Source organism: Uloborus diversus, chromosome 2, assembly GCF_026930045.1.
Source record: "Uloborus diversus isolate 005 chromosome 2, Udiv.v.3.1, whole genome shotgun sequence".
Lineage (NCBI taxonomy): Eukaryota > Metazoa > Arthropoda > Arachnida > Araneae > Uloboridae > Uloborus > Uloborus diversus.
The window spans coordinates 6461526-6482875 of NC_072732.1; the positions used below are offsets into that span (position 1 = coordinate 6461526).

General features: G+C 34.0%; 1 protein-coding gene across 1 annotated transcript; it reads left to right on the forward strand.

Annotated features, from left to right (window-relative positions):
- Window positions 1-2401: 2401 nt before the first annotated feature.
- On the forward strand, window positions 2402-10403 carry LOC129217777 (basic salivary proline-rich protein 4-like). Its single transcript, XM_054852121.1, has 3 exons — window positions 2402-2414; window positions 6081-6191; window positions 9652-10403. Exons 1-3 carry the CDS (start codon window positions 2402-2404, stop codon window positions 10401-10403), a joined length of 876 nt encoding a protein of 291 aa, XP_054708096.1.
- The last annotated feature ends 10947 nt before the right edge of the window (window positions 10404-21350 follow it).

Below are 21350 nucleotides of genomic sequence, written 5' to 3' on the forward strand. Positions count from 1 at the left end.
AAAAAAAAAGACATACAAAAACTATTATAATTAATTACCCGTTTCACGCCCAGCAAGCCGTCTGAATAATTATCTGTCTTAGTTTCCAAACGGAAACTTGTGTGCATTTCAAAGTTTAATTTAATTTTTAGAATAAACACTATCAGTTTGAATAATTTAAAAAATAAAACAACTTAGTTTCATTAAAAAGAGTAATATATTTTATTTTAATTTTCTTCATAAACTTAACACTTCGGTTACTTATCTTGCCCCTTAGATAAAGGAAAGTGAATAGTATAAAAAGTGTGAATATTAAATAAATGTATTACTTCGTTAATCAAGCTTAAAACTATATTTTGAATTTTATTGATAAATGTTAATCTAAATTTATAGTTCCAAAAAATATTTTTTCAGTTAAAAAATATACCGATTTACGCACATTACACAATTTGTAAAAACTATATGATTTTAAAAATACTATTTAAAAATTTAAAACACTTAAAAGAGTTTTGTCGCTGAAACTGTATGTGGGGCATCTCACCCGAATAGAAGCTGGGGCGTCTGTCCTTTTTGTACTGGAGAGATGCCCTGTCAGCAGTCCAAAGTACAAGACGGCAAAAATGGCGTTACATTGCCTGAAGTCGACTAATCAACTTCGCACTACAGATTTTTAGCTTAGATGAATAAAAATTCATTCTTATTAACAAGTGCCAGCCTTAAAATGCAACATCACTCTTATAACACAGTAGAAAAAACATGGTACTTACTTAAAATGTTACTGTAACAGCAGAAAACGAAGAAATAAGTTCACGTAATTTTCACAGCACAGCTTTCAACATCCAACTGAAATAGTGATCGGACTTGGAGATCCATCTAGTGTTGGGTTTCGAAATTACAGCAACTGGGGCATCTCTACCGGTGGGGCAACTCACCCGGAATTACCTTACATGTATGCAGGGTGAGTTTAAACTCTTGGGAAAATTATTGAAAGGTGTTGGATTCGAGGATAAGAAGGCAGAATCATAAGAAACACATGGTTACAAACTAAACGCTGACACGCTACATGAACGCAAAGCCAGAATCTGATGAATGCGAAACAGGTCACAAATGAGTGTGTGTGTTACACAGACAATTTTACACAACATTTTAAGCTTTAAGAAAGTTTTTTAGCGATTGATGAAATTTGCGGCCTACAGCTGTACCACATGCGTCGCAATAACAAAGCACTCTCTGTTGCCATAACAAGACATTTGAAAAATTTTCATCAGTCGCTGAGCCTTTGTTGCGATACTTGTATTAAAGCTACTACAGGCCGTAACTTCTAACAACTGCTCTAAATATTTCTTAAAAAGCAAAATGTTTTGTCATCATTTCATTTTTGTGTAACAAATTTGTGACCTTTTTTGCACTCATCAGTTTCTTGCTTTGTGTGCATGTAGAGCGTCAGCGACCATAACCTTCCTTATGATTATTTGCTTATTATCCTCCCCTCTCACACCCCTTCGATTTTTGCCCAAGAACTTGGATTCACTCTGTAACGAATATATTAGCGGATATATTCGTGTATTCATACATGTACAGGTGTATACAAGTAAATGTACCTATGTATGTCCGTACAGGTATATAATCGTGTTTACACGTAAACATACGTCGATATTAGTGGTTCTATATATATATATATATATATACACATACATACGTGAGTAGACACGCACAAACACGTACAGTGATGTACGTGTCGACGCGATTTAACTCGTGTATACCCGTTTATGTATGTATGTACACTTATATATGCGTATATACGTCTATTTGTAACCATAAAAATGACCGAAACATAGAAATACTACTGTTATTTGTTATGGTTTTGCGTCTATTTTTAACTATGACCATTTTATCCCATGCAATGACCACTTTTCCCACTCCACGGGGTAAAGTGGGCATAAATACATTGAGAAATGAAAATTTAATAAAACTACTTAAATCAATATTTTTTTCCTGAAATTCAGTGAACCGTGTTCTTTAATGATGCAATGTAAAATAGCAAAAAAAGTGGAAGTGTTTGAAGGATTTATTGTTATAATCATCCACTTAAGTTGAAAACCTACGATTTTATGACCACTTTACCACACCAGACCCTACCGAATTGTTATAAGCTACTTTTCTTTCTAAAACTTAACATATTCACAGGAAAAAATTAATATCAAATAAACGAAATGCTTAAGTAAAAATATTTATGTAATTTCGTTTAATTACAGATCTATTTAATTATCACACACACACATTAAATGAAAATATATTGAAATTTATACACTTCAATCAACACACTTTAAGAAAAGAAAAAAAGGAGAAGTTTTGTTGAAAATCTTGCGACCTAGAAAGAAAAAAAACTGAAAGAAATGATTTCCCAATTTACTAAATCCAGATGCTATTCAAAAGTAAGTTGAATGAAATTATGACTAATTTGGATAATTTTCAGTTGTAATCGAAAAACTATTGGCTGATAGGAAACAGAAAAGTTAATATTTTTTACATTACATTTCTGATAGTAAAAAATACCATTAGTTGTTAAATAGACGCAGTTTTTTCTGATTACGTGATTTTTATTATTATTTTTTTTGAGCAATCACGATTGCTTATTGTTCTCACTTGACTGTTTTGATGTGCTATCATTTTGTTTTCCCGCCCAGCACCCTCTACAGCATCACCGTCGACCGACTCCGCACGATGCTGCTCCTGTAGCGAAAACCGTCGCCATGTTGCATCCATACACACAACTACCCACACACTCATGCCTGCACACAGACACAAACACATATGCCTACACACATACACATTCCCCACCACACACAAACAGTCATTCACACAACTACCCACACACTCATAGCTGCACACAGACACAAACCACACATGCCTACTCACACATACACCCTACACACAAACACACATGTCACTCGTGATTGCGAAAAACATAATTTGAATTGAAAAGGTCAAAATTCAAATTAATTTTTTCATTTTTTTTATTTTTTCGTCCTCCAGAATACGTTTGCCCAACTAGATTGTTATCGTATAGTAGGAAAAACGTGTATTTCATTGGTAGTCAAGCAAAGTAATAGAAAATGTTACTGGGGTACAAATTTTTTCTGCGTATCCTAAATGTTGCCCCGAATCAAACCAGCTTGACGAGATTTGTTGGCGTGAAATGGAAAAATAAAGAACAATCTACTATTGCGAGTACTCCTATTGTATTACATAGTGGTAGCAGCCTTAGTTTACGTAATGTGTAAGCATGCACAAATTAAGCGCTGAAATCGCTGTTTTAGGTTATATGCTTTTACGTTGGCATGGTGATTGCCGAGTCCGTAACTTTATTATAGAAACCAAAATGTCTAATATTAAAATGGTCCTTACAATTTTTGCAAGTTAACTGAGAAGGAAATAATTTGTGTGGTAAAGTTTTTAAATAGGGGTTTACGAGCATACTAAGACAAACCGATTTGGTTTTATATGAGATCTCACACCTTTTTGCGGTGAAAGCGAGACTTCCATTTTCCTACATTTTATGTTTTTGAAGGGATTTTTTTTTTCTGTTGTATCCTGTTCGAGGGAAGAATTTCAAGTCCTTGTCATTATCCAAAAAAATGTGCAGAGATTTTTCCCCCAGATGATAGAGCAAACATTCATAACTTTTGTGACAGTTACTTTTCGCTAAATTCAGCTCATAAAGCGTTTTATGTTATGAGAGTTGGCAAGTTTTTGATTGTTGTTGGTTTCATTAGATTTTTAACCGTGGTTTTTACCGTCATATCAAAAGCCTTTTTTGACATAATAGTCAAAAGCCTAAATTTGTGTCCGAAACCCGACTAAACTTTATATTAAAAATAAAACTATCCTTATAAATGATTCTTAATGTAATAAATTTGGATTTCATACGCTGAAGGAATTTTTGATTGTTTTAGATTTTTAAAAAATTCGTAAACGAAATGTTGATTCAACAAGTTGTTTGTCTTTAAGATAAAAAATGAATAAAATGTGCTGAATTGGTTATTTGGTTTTTTGCATGTAGGTTTTAAAAACTTCTTTCCCATACTGTTGCAGAGAAATTCTGAACTGAGAAGTAGCTTTCAGGACAATTGTAGATTGAGCTTAAAAAGCTGTTGAAACAAATGAATTTGGTTGTATTTCAAGCTAATATTAGTTCATTTATGAACAGAAAATTTTTACATTGGTTCACTGACAAAGTTAATTATAAAAGATTAAAAAACATAGTATCTGAAGAATTTAAATAATTTATAATCAGCCATTTACTGCTGTTAAACTTAGTTTTACTTTTACATAAAAGAAAAAATGACATTAATACATTACATAAATCCTGACACAGAAGGAACTGATAAAATTACTTGAAACTAATGGTTTTTAGTAATTAAAATTTAAAAAAAAAACTATGCAAACCCGATTCAAGTTTTAATATTCGTAACTATTTTTACAACATTGTAACGGTTGGAGTGCGGTTCTCCAAAGGTGAGGATGGGGTGAGGAAGAGGAGAGAACGTCGCTTGAAGAGGGGAGCAGTCGACCCCCAGGTCACGTTAGGCACGGGAGATCGTAATTTTCTTCTCGCGGGGAGCTAGAAGGGTTTTGCTGGTTTTCGTCAGGCCAGCTCACAATATCAACCTATCTTCATCATCATCAAATGTACATACGAACTGCAAATAAGCTATGTTGTATGACGTGCTGAACTCGCTTTACTCCAGTGGTTACCAACCTTTTTCACGTCACGACCCTTTTTCAGCAACAAATGACCCGGGTCCCCCTCTGCGTTTCCCCATTTATATATAAACATATGTGTGCGCATGCGCATATTTTGCATTATAACTTAAAGTGCTTGAGATCTTCCATTTACACCTTGTTTTTTGAATTTCAACAATGGCCGCACAATTGAAGAATAAAAAATAGTTTCTTTAATGTTAAACACATTTCGACACTTTTAAAATTCCTGCATCCTTTGAGTGGCGAGTGCAGATTTTGGTTTTCGGAAGAGCTGGGGGGGGGGGGGGGGCTCCGCGACATTGCGGAGACCCCGGCTGGGGTCATACAAATCTTACATAGTATTATTAGTGTTCATAAACTTTCGTTGAAGTGAATGATGGCATTTTCTTGTAAGAAGGCAGTCGCGATTTCTAAAAATTCGGAGGAGGGCTTTTGGCAGCAACTCATTTTTTTTTAAAGCGTATGTATAGAAAGAGATAGTCCAGTTTTTTGCTTCGAAGGTTGGAGGTGTCATTACTAGCGTATGAGTAATCAAATTAACAGAATCTCGTTATTTAAGCGAAGAAAGAGAATTAACAATATGAATCTAAAGTCGTAAACCTAACATTCGTGAAGGTACCTCCCCCCGGAATATGTTCAAATTTTCTTGAAATTGAAGCCCTGGAGAAGAAGTTTTGAGACGATTTCAACGATAGGGGATGGAAGGGAGGATCGGAGATGCTCATAATGAAAATATTTCCTAAATAGCTCAGTTGTAGACCATCTTTGTTTAAGTTAATTGAAGAGAAGGAATTCAGGCGCCATTTCCCCGGAAAAAATTTGAATTTAAGTGTCTAAAACCGCAACTATAGGCCATATTTGTAAACGTTAGAAAAGAAAAGTTTGCATTAGGAGCCTCCACCCCGGATTTTTTTCGGAATTGAAGTCTAACACCAAAGTTGACACAAGTTTTAATGGTAGAAAGGACTTTGGGAACTCCCAAGAACTGTTTTCAAAATTTAAGTCGAAAAATATACTAGACCCCACTAGGTGAATAATTGCTAAATTGTTACTGAAAAACGGTATGCCTCAGAAAGTTATGCGATATACATACGCACATACATACGGACGTCACGAGAAAACTCGTTGCAATTAGCTCGGGGATCGTCAAAATAAATATTTCGGGCGTAGGTATATATATACACGTTGGGTGAAGTCGAAAAAAAAACTCTCAACATTCATTCGGGAGGGAGCAAAATGGAAATGATTAATAATAAATAATGTACTATTTGTACTTTTGTATGTTGCAAGATGTAAAATGAAGTGTATAAAGTATTTTTTCTTTCTGTCCACAGAGATTGCAACACTCAGGGAGCAGTTGAGGGAGAAAACTGAAGAGCATCAGCGTTTCAAAGCGCAGGTTATGTCAAATGTGAACTACTTATACCAGGCTCTTGAAAACCGAGGTAAGTTGAAGCTTTTAATTGTAGAAGAACACTTCTTGTAGTCGAGTGTAACTGTATCAAGTTTTTTTAAAGTAATTCATAACGATAGATAGTCGGCATTTTTGACTTAATTTTTGCGAAATGTTTCCAAAGCTTTGTAATCACTGAAAATGTTCTTCATCCCTCTCATGCACGATTCGCAAAATACTATCTTACAATATATATGCTCTGAAAGCTTTTGCTTTTATCAATGCTTCATTTTTAGAATCACTCTCGTTTATCGTTACTCTTTTTTCTGTATTCTCTCTCCAATATACTACGTTAACTGATAGAAGAAATTACTTTTTTTTTGTCGATTTAAGTTCATGTTCAATTTGGAAAATTTTGGGATTGAATCTGTGGTTGCCTAAAGCTGACAAACGCTTAACAAAAATATTTCAAGCGATTGCAGTGTTCAAGACCTGACCATATATCCATAGCGCGGAAGTCCTAGCATTTTGAGATTCAACATAACTTTTGAACCTCGTTCTAACTGTGTTTTTCCAGTCTTTGAAATGACGAACGCCTTAATTCTGGGTCCAAAGTCTTGTATTCGTGCGCTGAATGGAGAGACTAAATTCAAGAATCATTGTAACGTCATATGCAGTAAATATTTAATTTTGAGGGAAGTAAAGGTAGTCTAGTGAACAAATCATTAAAAATAAAATAACAGTTTAAAAAACTAAAAAAAAAACACGCTTTCGTATCAAAATGAACTAAAAAGTGAAAAATAATCTTTGGATGATAGTAGTTGATCAATCACTTAATTTTAATGTAATACAAAAAACCGTGGGGGCTGTCTATTTACATTTTTGCATGGACAACAAATGAAAGAAATTCAAGACAACTGATAAAAAGCCTCCCCCCCCCCACCCAAGGGTTTTTTATTGCATTAAAATTAAGAGATTGGTTAACTACTATCATCCAAAGATTATTTTTCACTTTTTAGTTCATTTCGCTACGAAAGAGTGTTTTTTTTTTTTAAACTATTTATTTTCTTTTTAGTTTAACTTGTTTTACGAAAAAATATTCATTTCAACATTGTTCAAAATCTTTTATGTTCATGAAATTTGCCCATAAAAAGCGACTAAAGGTCTCGGGTGGAATTCGAAACGTGGTCTCTCTAACTCCAAAAAGAGCAACTGTACCCCTTAAAGTGTAATAGCCGAGCTCTAAAAACATTCAACTTCGCCTGTGGAGTAAGTGTCTAATCCAGCTAATCCATCTCAATCATTGATGTATGTGTGCAGAAATCATATCTATATTACTCTGAAAATTTGAGATGCATTTGAATAAAAGTTTTGCTCAACAATGGTCTGATCAGCAATGAATTTCCAATTGAAGGCTCACCTAAATTTTGGCATGAAATTAGTTAAAAACAATTATATTTCATGTTTTAATTCCCTTGGAACATTGGAACAAATTTTGTCTGATGCAGGAAAAATAAAGGTTTTTGTAGATATTTTTAAATACCTTTTGCGAGCATTTTTCAATGTATTTATTTAAATATTTCCTTTTTCACATTGTTGGATTTATGCCAAAATATTTAGTAAAATTGGAGGAAACTAACAATTAAAAGAGTTAATTAATTTGATTATAGAACATTATATTGTCATCGGGTCTGATGTCGCGTGCCAAATTTCAAACGAATCCGATCGCAGGAAGAGGGCGAAATTTTGGGCTGCAAGATTTCGTTACAAGATACATACATACAAGTGAAGCCAATAAAAGCGTATAAAAAATAACGTTTTTTTTTTTTCGAATTTAAAATTTTTACTGTATTAATAAAGTGATATTTTCATTTTTTTGCTTCAGTGATATTTAAGTTGGAGCCGATACTCAGAACTAAGTAGGTCGCTTATTCCCTTTTGAGTCAATTTTACTCGGGGAAAAAATAAGCACGTAGATGGTTTCACTTTTAAATAAGTTATTTTTAACAGTGCACTATACATTATGATTTAGAAAAAACTTTCAAAGAAAGACTAGCTTTTGTAAAGTCATGAAACGACTGGGATTCGTAAAAAGTAGAGAAATGCCGCTACATTTTGAATTATTTATTCATTCGCGATCATAATTTACAGCAAAAAAAAAATTTTTTTTCGTTTGCTTTAATTTTCATTATCAACTGCAAAACTAAATTTATCAATTATTTTGTACACAAAATTCATTTTTATCCAAGTGTTATATCGTTACTTCTGAGCCCTGAGCCAGACTAACGTAACTCACATTCATTTCTATTCGGAGGAGAGCGGAAAAACTTTTGTCTGGTTCATATAAAGAATGAGGCTCGTTCTCTTTTATGCTGGTTAATTATAATAACATATATACATATATATATATATATTGTTTTTAATTACTTTACAATCACTCAATGTGGGATACGATGCTACATATAAAGCCGTAATAACCTGAAAATGTCCATTTTTTGACCTCATTTTAGTCTAGCTCTAAGGTGCAGATATTTTAATTGAAAAAAAAAACAGTTAAGTAATATGTCAAGAACATCAATCGTCAGACTAAATGCAGCTGTTTCAAGCTTACAGAGAATCCCTTTTATCGGTGAATTTTTACTTGTCTAGTCAAATCCAACGTATATTTTTTGCCTGTAATTTCATCCATCAGATATGAATAAACTAAATGTATCAACTTCTAAGTGAAATTTATCACTCAATTACATCACAACTTGAATCTATACTATTGGAACGTAACTGCAGTACAACGTGCAAAATCCGAAGTAGTTGGTCGTTCAGCTTTTCGAAACTAACCAGGAAAATACTGTTTGGAAAAATCGCCAGCATTACAATAAACAAAAAAAGCGGTTATGCAATATGTATGTACGTACATACCATATAATGTAGTACATAACACTGCACTGTGAAGTTACATTTTTTTTTCACGAAATTAAACAAATGTAATCACTATTTAGTGAACTAAAGTGACATTTCTTTGCAGTAATTTATTTACTCTGCCGTTACTTCTCGTGTTTAGGCGTTTATTTCTTCCTCGTTTTCAAACACTTCAAGAATCTCTTGCATCATAGTTCTCATATTTCTGCGGCCAGGGTTATAATTTTGAAAGATATTGAAATATGCTTCAGCAAAAACTAATTCCCCCCCCCCCCCACAAAAAATTGCCCAACAGATATATAATTATCATACTAAATGAGTCTGTGGATTGTAGCATCGCCTGTGGTACAAAACCATAACTGTAGTTTCCTATGAGATGAAATTAATCATTCCAAACGTTTCAGAAATTAGAATTCCTTCTTGAGAAAGGAAAAGTCAGCTCTGTTACTTTTATTTAATTTGGAGGAGCTGTGATTGATATTCATATTGCTTATTTATGTACTGCAAACTAAAACGCTCATGCACTTTTCTAATAGAAATTAAGGGAGTAAAACTTTATATTTAATGTAATTTTTTGTTTTCTTTCTTTTCGACAGACGCTCCCTGGGATGCTGCCCCCGCCGATCCCAGGCCTCCCCGCGTTCCAGACGCAAATCCCGATGACGAGGCCCCCATGGAGGAGGGGGGCGATGATGATGCAGGTGATGATGATGACGGCGCCGACGCCCCGGCATCCGCTCTCCTGGACGTGCCCGGGGCCCAAAGTCCAAGGGCTTCCGGGGCCCAAACTTCAAGGCGTCGACTGTGGGGAGCAACCACGTCCAGGAGGCAGTCAGGTTTTTTTAACCCTCCTTTTTTTCCATCAGACTCCCCAGCGCCGGAAGGAGGCCGCAAAGAGGACGCAACCCCTGACACGCCCGTCTGCCCGGTGATCATTACGGTGACTCAACCGACTCCGCCCGAGGAGGGGGTTACCGAGCAGAACGGGGCTCAGGAGGAGGAGGTGGATGAGCAGCATGAGCCGGACGACGACGACCCAGGGATGCAAGGAACAACGGACGCCGCCATGCACGCCGATCCCTCGGACCCCCCGCCCAACGACGACGACGAGGACGACTCGTCTCCACCGCACCCCCCGGTGGTGTCGAGCGCGCCCCCGCCGCCGTCGTCGGGCTTGGGGGCCCGAGGGACCCGCGTGCGCCGGCAGGTGCAATTGTACCAGGCGCCCGCCGACTCCCTGCGCCGCCGCCCCCGGCTTCCGCCGCCCAGCCGCCGCCCCCGCCGTCGTGGAGACGTGCGGGATATCCGCAGGGTGCGGCCCTCCCCGAGTCCGCCTTCCAGCGATTGAGGAGTGGGGGGGATCGAGCCGCTCTGAATTCTTTTCGCATTTGCTCGAGATGAAAGGCATTGCATGGAAACGTAGCACGACTGCACCTATGCGTTTAGGGGTTTTTGGGACTGTTCCCTAATCCCACAGGAGAATTGAAAGTACTTTCTGCCGACAGAATGGAAACCTTCAGAGCTGTTTCCTCCTCCCTATGAAAACTTTTAGCGACTATCCTTATCTCGTTGGAAAATTTCAGGAACGATGTGCTTAGTTTGTTGATATTTTAGAAATTTCCCAGTGAGATAAGTATAGTAGCTAAAAGTTTTCATAGGGATGAGGAAACGGCTCTGAAAGTCTCCATCATGGTCTGCAGACAGTACTTTCAAATCACCTGTGGGATTCGGGAACAGTCCCAAAATGCCCCTGAACGTGCAGGGGCAGTTGTGCTCCGTTTCCAAACAAAGGTTTTCGTCAAGAGCAAATGTTAAAAGAATTTGGAGTGGATCGATGTTAATACTGCCTGACTCAGGGGCAGAACTAGGCATCATCGTCGCAACATTAGGGGACCATGTAAAAATAGTCCATGTACAGAGAATTACTCCGAATTTTTCTTTTTAGTTAGACCCCATAAAAGCTGTTTTTGATCAAGCTGATCTCTATCCCCCTTTTCTTTTTCAGTGCTGGAAGAATCATAATACTTTTAGGAACCTTAAGCTTTTTATTCTGGTAAATCGCACCTTATACCTTTTATAATTTTCTTTATTTGTCACGGGGACTGAAAAACGTCGATAGTTACAAAGGAAATCAATGTGTTGGCAAATATCTCAATTTCTGTAATAGATTTGTCATAATTTTTCGAAAAGACTTCCAACTACTTTAGCAAATTTCAATGTGTTGACCAGTAGTACTCAATAGTAACAACATTTACACATCATTTCAAGAAAGCTTTGCTGAAGTTAGTATTTGGTTAGATATGTCCATTGCTGCGGACGTATGCATACTGTGTCGACTAACTTAAAAAACGGAAAAAATAGATGAAATATTAAAATATTTACCAATGGAGCATTTTCCGGTCTTCAAAAGCTGAAATAAGAATCGCAACTTGCACTCTTTCCTAACTTGGATTTTCGTTGCCAAGCTTCCGTCTGAAGCAATCAGATCTTAACTTCTCTACAAGCACATTTGAATTTACTCGAGTAAAATTTTGATCTAATGTTAGCCAAAGCTAACGTTTTCTCTGTTCTTAGTGTCATTTCTGTGCTGTACTTAGAGTTGAAGAATTTATTATGTAAAGCAAATCTTGACCATTAACCAACTAGTAAATAATATTATGCTCGCACATATCTAGTTTCTCTGATAACCATATGTATCAGAGATAGAGAACAGTAATTAGGTATGTGGTTTTTTTGGGGAAAAAACACAATCCGGCACTTTTTGCATTCAAAATCGAATTTTTAGAGCATTACTATTCTTTTACGTTTTCAAAAACTTCAAATAGTCTGTTTTTATCCCATTTAATGATAATATAGCTCTTGTCTGTGCTTGGTATTAAATTTCTCATTACTGTCAACAGCATTTTTATTAAGTGGACATTTTAAAGCCATAACTTTTGTGGAAGTGTGTTAGTTTCGTAGAAGTGAAACAAAACTTGAATTTCACTAAAATATAGTTAGATAGACTTCACTCTATCATTCAAATCACAAAGTTGTTTCACCGTTTAAGGTAAGTTCAATCGAGTAAAATGCTTAAACTCGTGAGCAAACGTGAAATTAATTAACCAGTACTTGTTGGTGGTTTCATATGAACCGAAGTTTATGATTATACTTTTACTTCTCATGATTTAAGATCAAAACTAATCTAACTAACATTTTTTTTTTTAACACGGCTGGAAAATTGTATGTTTTTCGTCAGTCGCAAAAAATACTTGTATGTATGTGCTAACTTAATTTAAAAATGGAATTTTTGAATAATTTATTTAAATGTGAAATCTATTTGATGCTATGAATATAGATTTAAGTGGACTTGATGCCTCTAAAATGAAAAAAAAAAGGTTTTGCAATTAAAGATCTGAATTAATTGCAGAAATTTAGTGTTTGTTCTAAATTTTTTCCACTGTAAAGTTTTTTCTCCCGCACAAATATTTATAAAAATGTTTCTGTTTTTTTTAAAGCAAAACATTTTTTAATTGATAACCTTTATTTTTTTTTGGTTAAATATTAGTAAAAATTGTAATATATATTTAAAAACCTTGTTGCATAGGTATCAAGTCCCGTGAGAACAAACATTTTAAAACTTTATCAATTATGCATTGCTCATTTAATTTAAGCTCCCCATAATGAATTTCAAAATCTGTAAGTGAAAGCATCAAAAGAAAAAAAAAGAAAAGAAAAGAACAAAAAAAAAAGAAAATAACAAAAAAAAAGAAAAAAGAAAGAAAAAAAAACAAAAAAAAGAAAAAAAAAGAAGAAATATATAAAAAAAAAACCCAAAAAATGGGTAAAAAAAGAAAAATGAATAAATAGAAAAAAAAGAAAACAAAACAAAAAAAGGAAAAAAAAACGAAAAAAAGAAAACAAAAAAAAAAGAAAAAAAAACAAAAAAAAAAAAGAAAAAAAAAGGTGCTTTCATTTATAAAACGTGCTTGTAACCGTGAAAACTGTATTGGTCTACTGTAACCTTGCTGGTATGGGAGTTTTTATTATTGTGAACTTTTAATGGAAATTGTAATCATTAATATTGTGTTAGAATGATTTTGAATTACCAATTTTTTTATCTGTGTCACATGTCTTAAGTAGTACGGAATAATATGAAAATATTATTTCGTTTTCTAGAAGACAACTATTTAAAATTCTTTTAAAAAATTTAAATGTTTAATGTTGTTGTGCTAACATTAAAGTATAGATTTGATTTTCTTTCTGTTACTTTCTTTCAATGAAATTGCCTGAATTTTACTAATTTAAAGTTCTCTGAAATGGAGAAATAAAAATTTTATGGCCCATGGTACACGGGTTGGTTCCAGGTACACGGTTTGAATACTGGATTAATGTTTTTCAACATAAAATCTTTAATTCGTGGAGCCATCATTAATCTTTTACCGAAATATTTTATCGCAAAAAAAAGCATTTAAAAGTAATTTAGTATTTTTTCTAAAGGAAAAAGTCTAGAAAATGTCAAAGCAATATTACTTTTTTTGCAGAATCAATTATTTCCTTTAAAAAGCTACTTAATATTTAAATTTAAAGAATTCGCAAGTGTTAAACATCTTGTATCTCTAGAACGTGAGCATTTTTAGTGTCCTTGTTCTATCTGTATCTTAAAGCTTTTCACGTTCAAAACTGTAAGAATTTGAACTGTCTGGTCATGGCGAGAATATATAATTCAAATTTTGCTCTTTGCATTCTGCTTCACTTTGCAAATGTTTGTGGTACTAAAACATTGTAGAAAACGTCATGTTTCACAGCAATGGTAAATAAAATTCCAGACCAAAATTCCTGGTCTAAGAAAGGCTACTTTATATCATGGGTCTGTGTACTCAGGAGAAGTGGACCCGCCAATCTGTGATGCAAGTCTCCGGAGAGGCTGAATTTTCAGTGCCTTCCTGCATGTTAAGTGCCAAGGGATCCGAGTCTTCGAGTTTCCACGAAAATATTCGATCCAATTCTGGACTAAATGGCTAAGTCCAGCACCAGAGAGGATACGAGCCTCATCCTTGGGAGATATGAGCCTCCGGAGAGGCCGGTCTCGTTCCAAACTGTCCTGAGACGCAGTAACAGCTGTGCTTCTCAACTTCCGTAGCTCCCTGACGGTTGGTGGACTGGAGTTAGTGCACGATATACTCTGCACTACATCTTGACTCGTGCACGTGAAAGCTGTTTGCGCCTCGACAGTACCTCTCTCAGCCAGGCCATTGGAGTTGTTCCCACTCTTCGCCGTGAATGGTTGTCTTCACTTGTGCTGGAAGAATGACTCGGGTCCCTTTAATCGCTGTGCACATAAACTCTCTTGCAGACGTTAATACTGAAGGTTGCTTTAGTACCTTGTTTTCGATCACGTCTTTCAATTGAATTGCAATGTAAAAAGTGTATCTTCATCAAATATGTAGCCACGACCAGTATTTCTGTGTCTTTAAATTGATATTTTCCAATGTCTATGAACAGACTTATTTATTAACTACAAAACTATTTGTAAAAAAACATGAACTGATTTTCTTGTTGAACTTTCGTATTCTGTTCCTTAATTCATCTTGGAACGTTGCTAAAGACTTTTGAAACGTATGGAAAATTCTGGACAATTACTGTTACTGGGAATACTGTAGTTACTTAGTAGCTCCATGTGTTTTCTTGTTCAATAGATATTTTCAACTGCTTTTGTAAAATGCATTATGCTGTCTCTGAAGTACTAATCTTTGCACAATGCAATTATTAATTAATGCTTGTAACTGCAAACTAATTGTATCAGTGTTTGCATGAACTTTTAAAGAATATTTTGATAATGCTTTTTTATTTATGTATAACAGCAATGCATAATTTAAGTTTGATTTATTTATTTTTCTTAAATTTACAATTGCTTAATTTTAAAATTTTATTAAAGTTTTTCCAAATGTTAATTTTGTTAAACTTAAGTACCCTAAATGGACAATATAATTAATGATTTTTCTTTACGTTTCTTTCTGTGACTTTTTTTTCCGGTTTCAGTGAATGTAATAACAAGTGTCAGTTACTTCAGCAAAGATTAATCAATGAAGTACAATTTTCCAGTTATAAGCATTTAAGAAACTTATTTTTTTTTCTAATTACAAGTATGTTATTGCAATGGTAATTGTGTCATATTTTAGACACAATTAAAGTCATCGTATTAAATATTTTGATATTTCTAATATTTCTAATGAATATTTCTAATTAACATTTCTAATATTTCTAATGAACGGTTCCGACAAGATACGGACTGACCTTTAGAATTATTATGTCTTCTGAGGAAGTGATAAATTGTTTTGACTTGGATTTCATTTGGGTTACTTTCGTGATACTAAAACGAGGGCAGCCCAAATAACGTTTCCATGTCTTATTCATCTTCTGAAGAAGAAAAGAATGTTCTCAAGTTCAGGCTCAATCTTATCGAAGACACATTATCTCTCTATGAAGTCATTGTCAAAATATATGTTTTGACTTTAATACAATCATTATGATTGTTCTATCTTCTCAATTAGACACTTTATATCAAAACATTACAAGGAGTACTGGTTAATTTTGTTTCATTTTGCGTATATGTCTCTTTAAACGGTGAACAAGAATTCATAGTTTTTCATTCTAATTAAGTAAAATTTAAAGCAAAACTTAAGAGCGTTTTGTGTGTTTCTTAATAAGTTTTAAAATTGCCATGAACTTAATTTCTTAATCTTAAATGGGATCAAAATAGCAGTAAAAGTTCATTTAAAATATAATTTTTAAATGAACAACTAGTTATTCTACTCTGTGCCGCGTCATCAAATTTTGTTCTTGTTCAATTCCTTAAATTTTTGGAACTAATCTTAGTTCTCATAAATAAGAACAAGTGAATGCAATGTTTTTGTACATTTTTCGGCATCAGCACACAATTGGTTTATTCCTTTTTTTTTACATTAATAGTTTTTTCTACCCTCTTCGATGGTTTTTTGTTTAGAAACTAAACTGCATATTTCTGAAAACGTTAGTACAACTACTGAAGTTTAGTAGCCGGTCATTACCTGGGTGACAAGGAAATTTTGCGTATTTACTAAACTTTTTGCAAATCTTTTCAACCCTGTTATTTTTTTTTCGAGCTACTCTTTACTAATTTCCTTAGCGTTTACCATAACAGATTAAAGGAATTAAGAAATTCTCAAATTATTTTATTCTTTGACAAAAGCTTCAATGCACCAGGTATTAAACCTTGGTTTTTAAATTTGAAATATCTGCAATATTATGGTAAATTAACCTCTTTTTCAATTGATACAGCACAGAAATTGACACATAAACTTCTACAGAGCTTCAGCAATGGGTGTGCCACTACATCAGAAAGTCGATAAGTTAAAATTACAATCGGAAGAGGGTGCATGAGCTTCACCATAGAGAGTTTTAAGTGGATTAGATTGAGGCGATTGTCATAAAATGGAACATAATGAATTCCCCTTTCTCCTAAAACTGTTGCCATTTTTGCAAATCATACGTTTCTTTTTACATTTTTATGGAGCTTTTCATATTAGTTAATGAATCGCTTTCTTTATATTTAACGGTTTACATTATACTTCAATGCCCTAACTTAATTATTTTCTGGTTTTATTTTAATGCACCTTCAAGTCTTGTTCAATGGTTTGTTTTACTTCAAAATCAATCATTAGTTCTTTTCTGCTATATTGGTTTTAGCAAAGTGTGATAAGCAGATAAAATCTTTGTTTTGATTAGCTTGACTAAAATTTGAGACTGAGCAAAGTGTTCCACATGGTAATTCTTCGAAATTAGAGTATTTGATTAATCAATCGAAAATGTGACTGGAAAGGAAATTATTTTTTTCTTATTAAAACTCTTCATCGGCAGAAAACAGTTATGCCACGCAGGTTGTTCGTTCTTTGACGGAAAGTATTTGGCCATCCTAGCTTTAGCAATCTTTCTTTTCATTTTTCAATTGATCTGCATAATATTGTGCCAATAAAATCAACAACAGATGCAAAATAACTTTACTGTGAGTTAAAGAACAACAAAATATCGCTCGCAATAGAGCTAAGATTTATAACAATTTCACGTACGTAAGTGTTGATAAAGGAATTGAAATGCTAACGATAAAGGTAAAGCGGTACTAAAAAGCGTAAAGAATTTTAACTTTTTATACAATTAAATATTTTTAAAACATTTAAGTTTAAATGATATTTTACAGAAAAATGTCAATCGCTACTATTTGCGCAAGCATCCTTTTCTTGCGAGAAACCGTAGGTTGCAACTCGCCAATAATTCTGCCTCCACTTGCTGCAAGAGAACATTTCTTCCTTCTACAAGAAAAAAAAATTACAATCGGTATTTCTCCAGCAACCGTGACTGGAGGTATGGAAGTTTTCATGTTGCTTTAAAAATGTTTATTAGCTCCCATCTTTTGGTTGCTTTCAGAACCAGGAAATCCATTTCAGAAAAGATGTCAGAAAACGTTATTTGCATGATTTTTTTTATTTCACACTTCGACACAAGATATATAAAAATAAACATTAAACTAATTGGACAATGAGACTCTGACTTTTACCATTTTGTTGCCAAGATTAACTAAATAATTCTTCTAATTTCATAGGTTATATTATTTGTTTCCTGCGAAAAGTGATGTTTTTCAGTCCTTGATTTCAAAAGCAATAAAATAATACGTAAAATAGTTGTTTGTCCATTTTGTCGGATGAAAGAAGAAAAAAAATCTGGATTTGCAGCAGCGTTGTGCGGATCCGGAGGATGAGTCATGTTAGTCGTTAGACTCCCCCTCCTTAACGCGACCAAACATAACCAAAGCTCTATTTGGACTTTTATGTCAAACTATTTCAAGAAAGTTCAAGATTCCGAGTTAATTTCCAAATATCGCACTTACGATCCCCCCTTCCTATTTGTGTTTTCATGAGCTGATGATGATTCTTCCAGCACCAGACGCTATACCCGTCCTTGGCACCAGCATCATTCAAAAGACCTCGTTTTCTTAGCACAGTTAAACTAATGATCATTTTAAAACCCAACTTTTGAAACTATTTTCTTCGCTTTCAACTTGCATTTTTCTCGGAGCCATTCAAAATCATAAGAAAACTACATACCTCAAAGGAAATCTTGAAGATTAACACGTCAAATGCTAAGAAGCATCTACGACTGAGGAACTATAAAATTGGCGGGGTATTTATGGATATCTTCATTTCAATTAACATGCCGCAATTGCGCAGAAATAATCTGAGACATGCGTTTGAAAGTCCCACCTCACTAATACCTAGGAGTTAGTAGGAAACCCAGCTGTCCTGATTTTATTACGATTGTACTGACTTTTAGAGCTTTTTTTTTATTTTGAAAATGTCTTGATTTTTTTTCATGAAATTCGACTTACTGATTTGTCCTGAATTTTCGTGTGAAATATGACAGTCATCAACTTAAAAGTGATACTTGTGATTCATAAAATTACATATTTCGTTACGTTTGTGATTATATGCCTCATTATTCGGTAGCATATATATTATTTCTGTGGCTCATGTGTAGGGGGGCTTAGGACATCCAGGTGTAAAAGCATTAAAATCATGAAGTACCAGCCGCAGCTGGCGGCATTAAGCCACTGCAGGTGGTGGACAAACGTTGGATAGCGAAGCAATCAGGCGACAGAGCTTCCTATTCTAATAACGAATAGTGTTGCTGGATACTGAAAGAACCCTTTAATAAAGTTGATGTAAAGAGAATCCCAGCACAATGTTTTCTGAATCGCTCCACCAGAAAATTTCGACCCTTCACCACCACAGTACACTCATTTTTACTATCTATCAAGTTAATCAAATCAAAATTAGGTTTTAATAACCCGTAATTAGTGATGTAAAATACCCGGGTATTTATTTTTAAGGGTAAATACCCAGGGTATATACCTGGGTAAATACCCAAAATGGGTATTTACCCGGGTATTTATTTCAAAAATTTATATTCAACTAAAATACTTTTCTGTATGTATTCCACTATGTATATATACAGAGTGTTTTGTTTTAACCTTCAAGACCTCTATTTTTGCAACCGTTAGTCCTAGATGCATACTTACAATTGCAAAAATGTTCAAAATCAGATGCAGACTTAAGATATTGAAAATTTGAAGTAAAAATAAAAATGAGTAAAAAAATACAAATTTTAACTTTTTACACGGGCCCCAGATCCTCTGACTTATTGATATTTAGGGAAATAATCTCCACTGAAAAACAATTACAAAAAAAGTTTGTCATTAGTACGACCAATATTCACTCAGATATGAAACGCAGCATTTTGTAACTTACACCATTTTACACTCGCCGTCAGTAACATCTTTTGGGGGAAAATATAGCAGTTAATGAGTGTTTATATAAAATTATATGTGTGCAGAGTAGTGATTTTTCAAATTGTTCAAGGTTTTGCAGCGTGTTTTGCGTATCACGGCATAACATTTGCATGAATTTTTGAGTAGAAATGAAAAATGTAATACCTTGTGTTTTTTACTTTGCCAACCTGTCATTATTCTGAAAGGGTAATAAGTTCTAATCTCATCTTCTGCATGGTCCCTTAAAACTTTCAAATGGAATATCTCCTTGAGTTTTCATTGCACAAATGTCAAGTTTTTTTGTGTCAGTAAGTTTTAAATTCAGATCATTTCTCTAAATATAAGTTAGGGGACCTAGAGCCGTATAAAAGTTTTTGACTCATTTTTATTTTTGCTTCAAACTTCCAATATCTTTACTCTGCATCTGAATATTTTTGCAATTGGAAGTAAGCATCTAGGACTAATGGTTGCAAAAATAAAGGTCTTGCAGGTTAAAACGAAACACCTTGTATAACCAACTATATACAAAACAATAAATTTTTCCCTAAAATTTGTATTTTGATCACATATTTAAAGAATTATTGTGTGAAACAACTCAGCAATCTACTATGATATTCACATTAAATGTGTTGGATATGCCTAATAAATGTTGATAGCCAAAGTTCACATATAAAAAGCAATTCTACAAAAAGTAAAAAGCTTAACTGGTTACAAAAAAAAAAAAAAATCTTCTTCAATTATGGCATTGAAAAGAAAGATTCTTTGGTTCGTGATATGTTTCTTTCATAATTTCATTAAGTCTTTTGATAAAAAATATTATAAACTGTGTAATACATATGTATGTATCAGTTTTACCAATTATTTCATATTTAGATTTTTAAAAAAAAATTCTCATTCCCTTTTTGCATTTTTTTGTAAAATACCCAGTTTTTGGGTATTTACCCAGGCCTTGGGTAAATACCCGGGTAAATACCCAAAAAATATTTACCTACCCACTGGGTATTTACCCGATCCACATCACTACCCGTAATGCATCATTTTTATCAATGAAAGGATTTAAAATGGCTGAAGAGGGCCTTTAGCTAAAACAGATTTTTTATTTCTTAATAAGTTCAGTTCATTAGAAAATGATTAACTTCGAACAAACAAAACAATTTTTTATGTACCAGAATTCTTTTCGACACTAGTTGTTAGAAGTTGACCGTTTCCATTTACGGGGATGGTTTGCTAACTGTGCTAGAACGACGGTAGATTCAGTCCAAGCGAAAATTTCTCTTTCAAAATCTTTCAACGTAACTTTAGCAGTCTGAACAAGACGCTATAATCTTGCAGCATTTAATTAAATGTGGAATTAAAATTTGCTTCATTGGGGAAACTTTTCTTTTTGCTGCCATCAAACTCTGTTTTCCAATACCATCTGCTGTTTGCACCGCAGCAACATACGCTAATTCCAACGCACTGGAAAAACCACGAATTTGAATTAATTTATGCGTACTTAATTGCCCTAGAATCTTCATTAAATTAACAGAGATAAGTTTCCCTGAAATTTCTATAATTATTTCATAACTCATTTGGCAATGCAGTATTCCAATTTAAATTATGAAACCACAATTTTTAATGAAATACTTTAATTATTACAGTAAAAGGAGGTAGAAGTCCTAATGGATCAATTATTTTATCAGATTCTGAGACAATGTGTCTTTCTTACTGAATGTTCTTCACGAAAAGCAATTTTCAACGTGAAGCAATCTAAATAAGAGTTCCCATAAAGTCCTGAAAATTGATTCCTCCTGGGAAGAATTCGAACCTCCGTTAAATTTCTCGAAACTCAATGTGATTCAAAATGTCTTCCGTATTTGATCTCCATTTTCTGAGATGAAAACTACGTGAACCTAGTATTTCAGACAACTCAGAACAAATTCTAATACCTTCACGTATAGTATTTACTCCCGATTA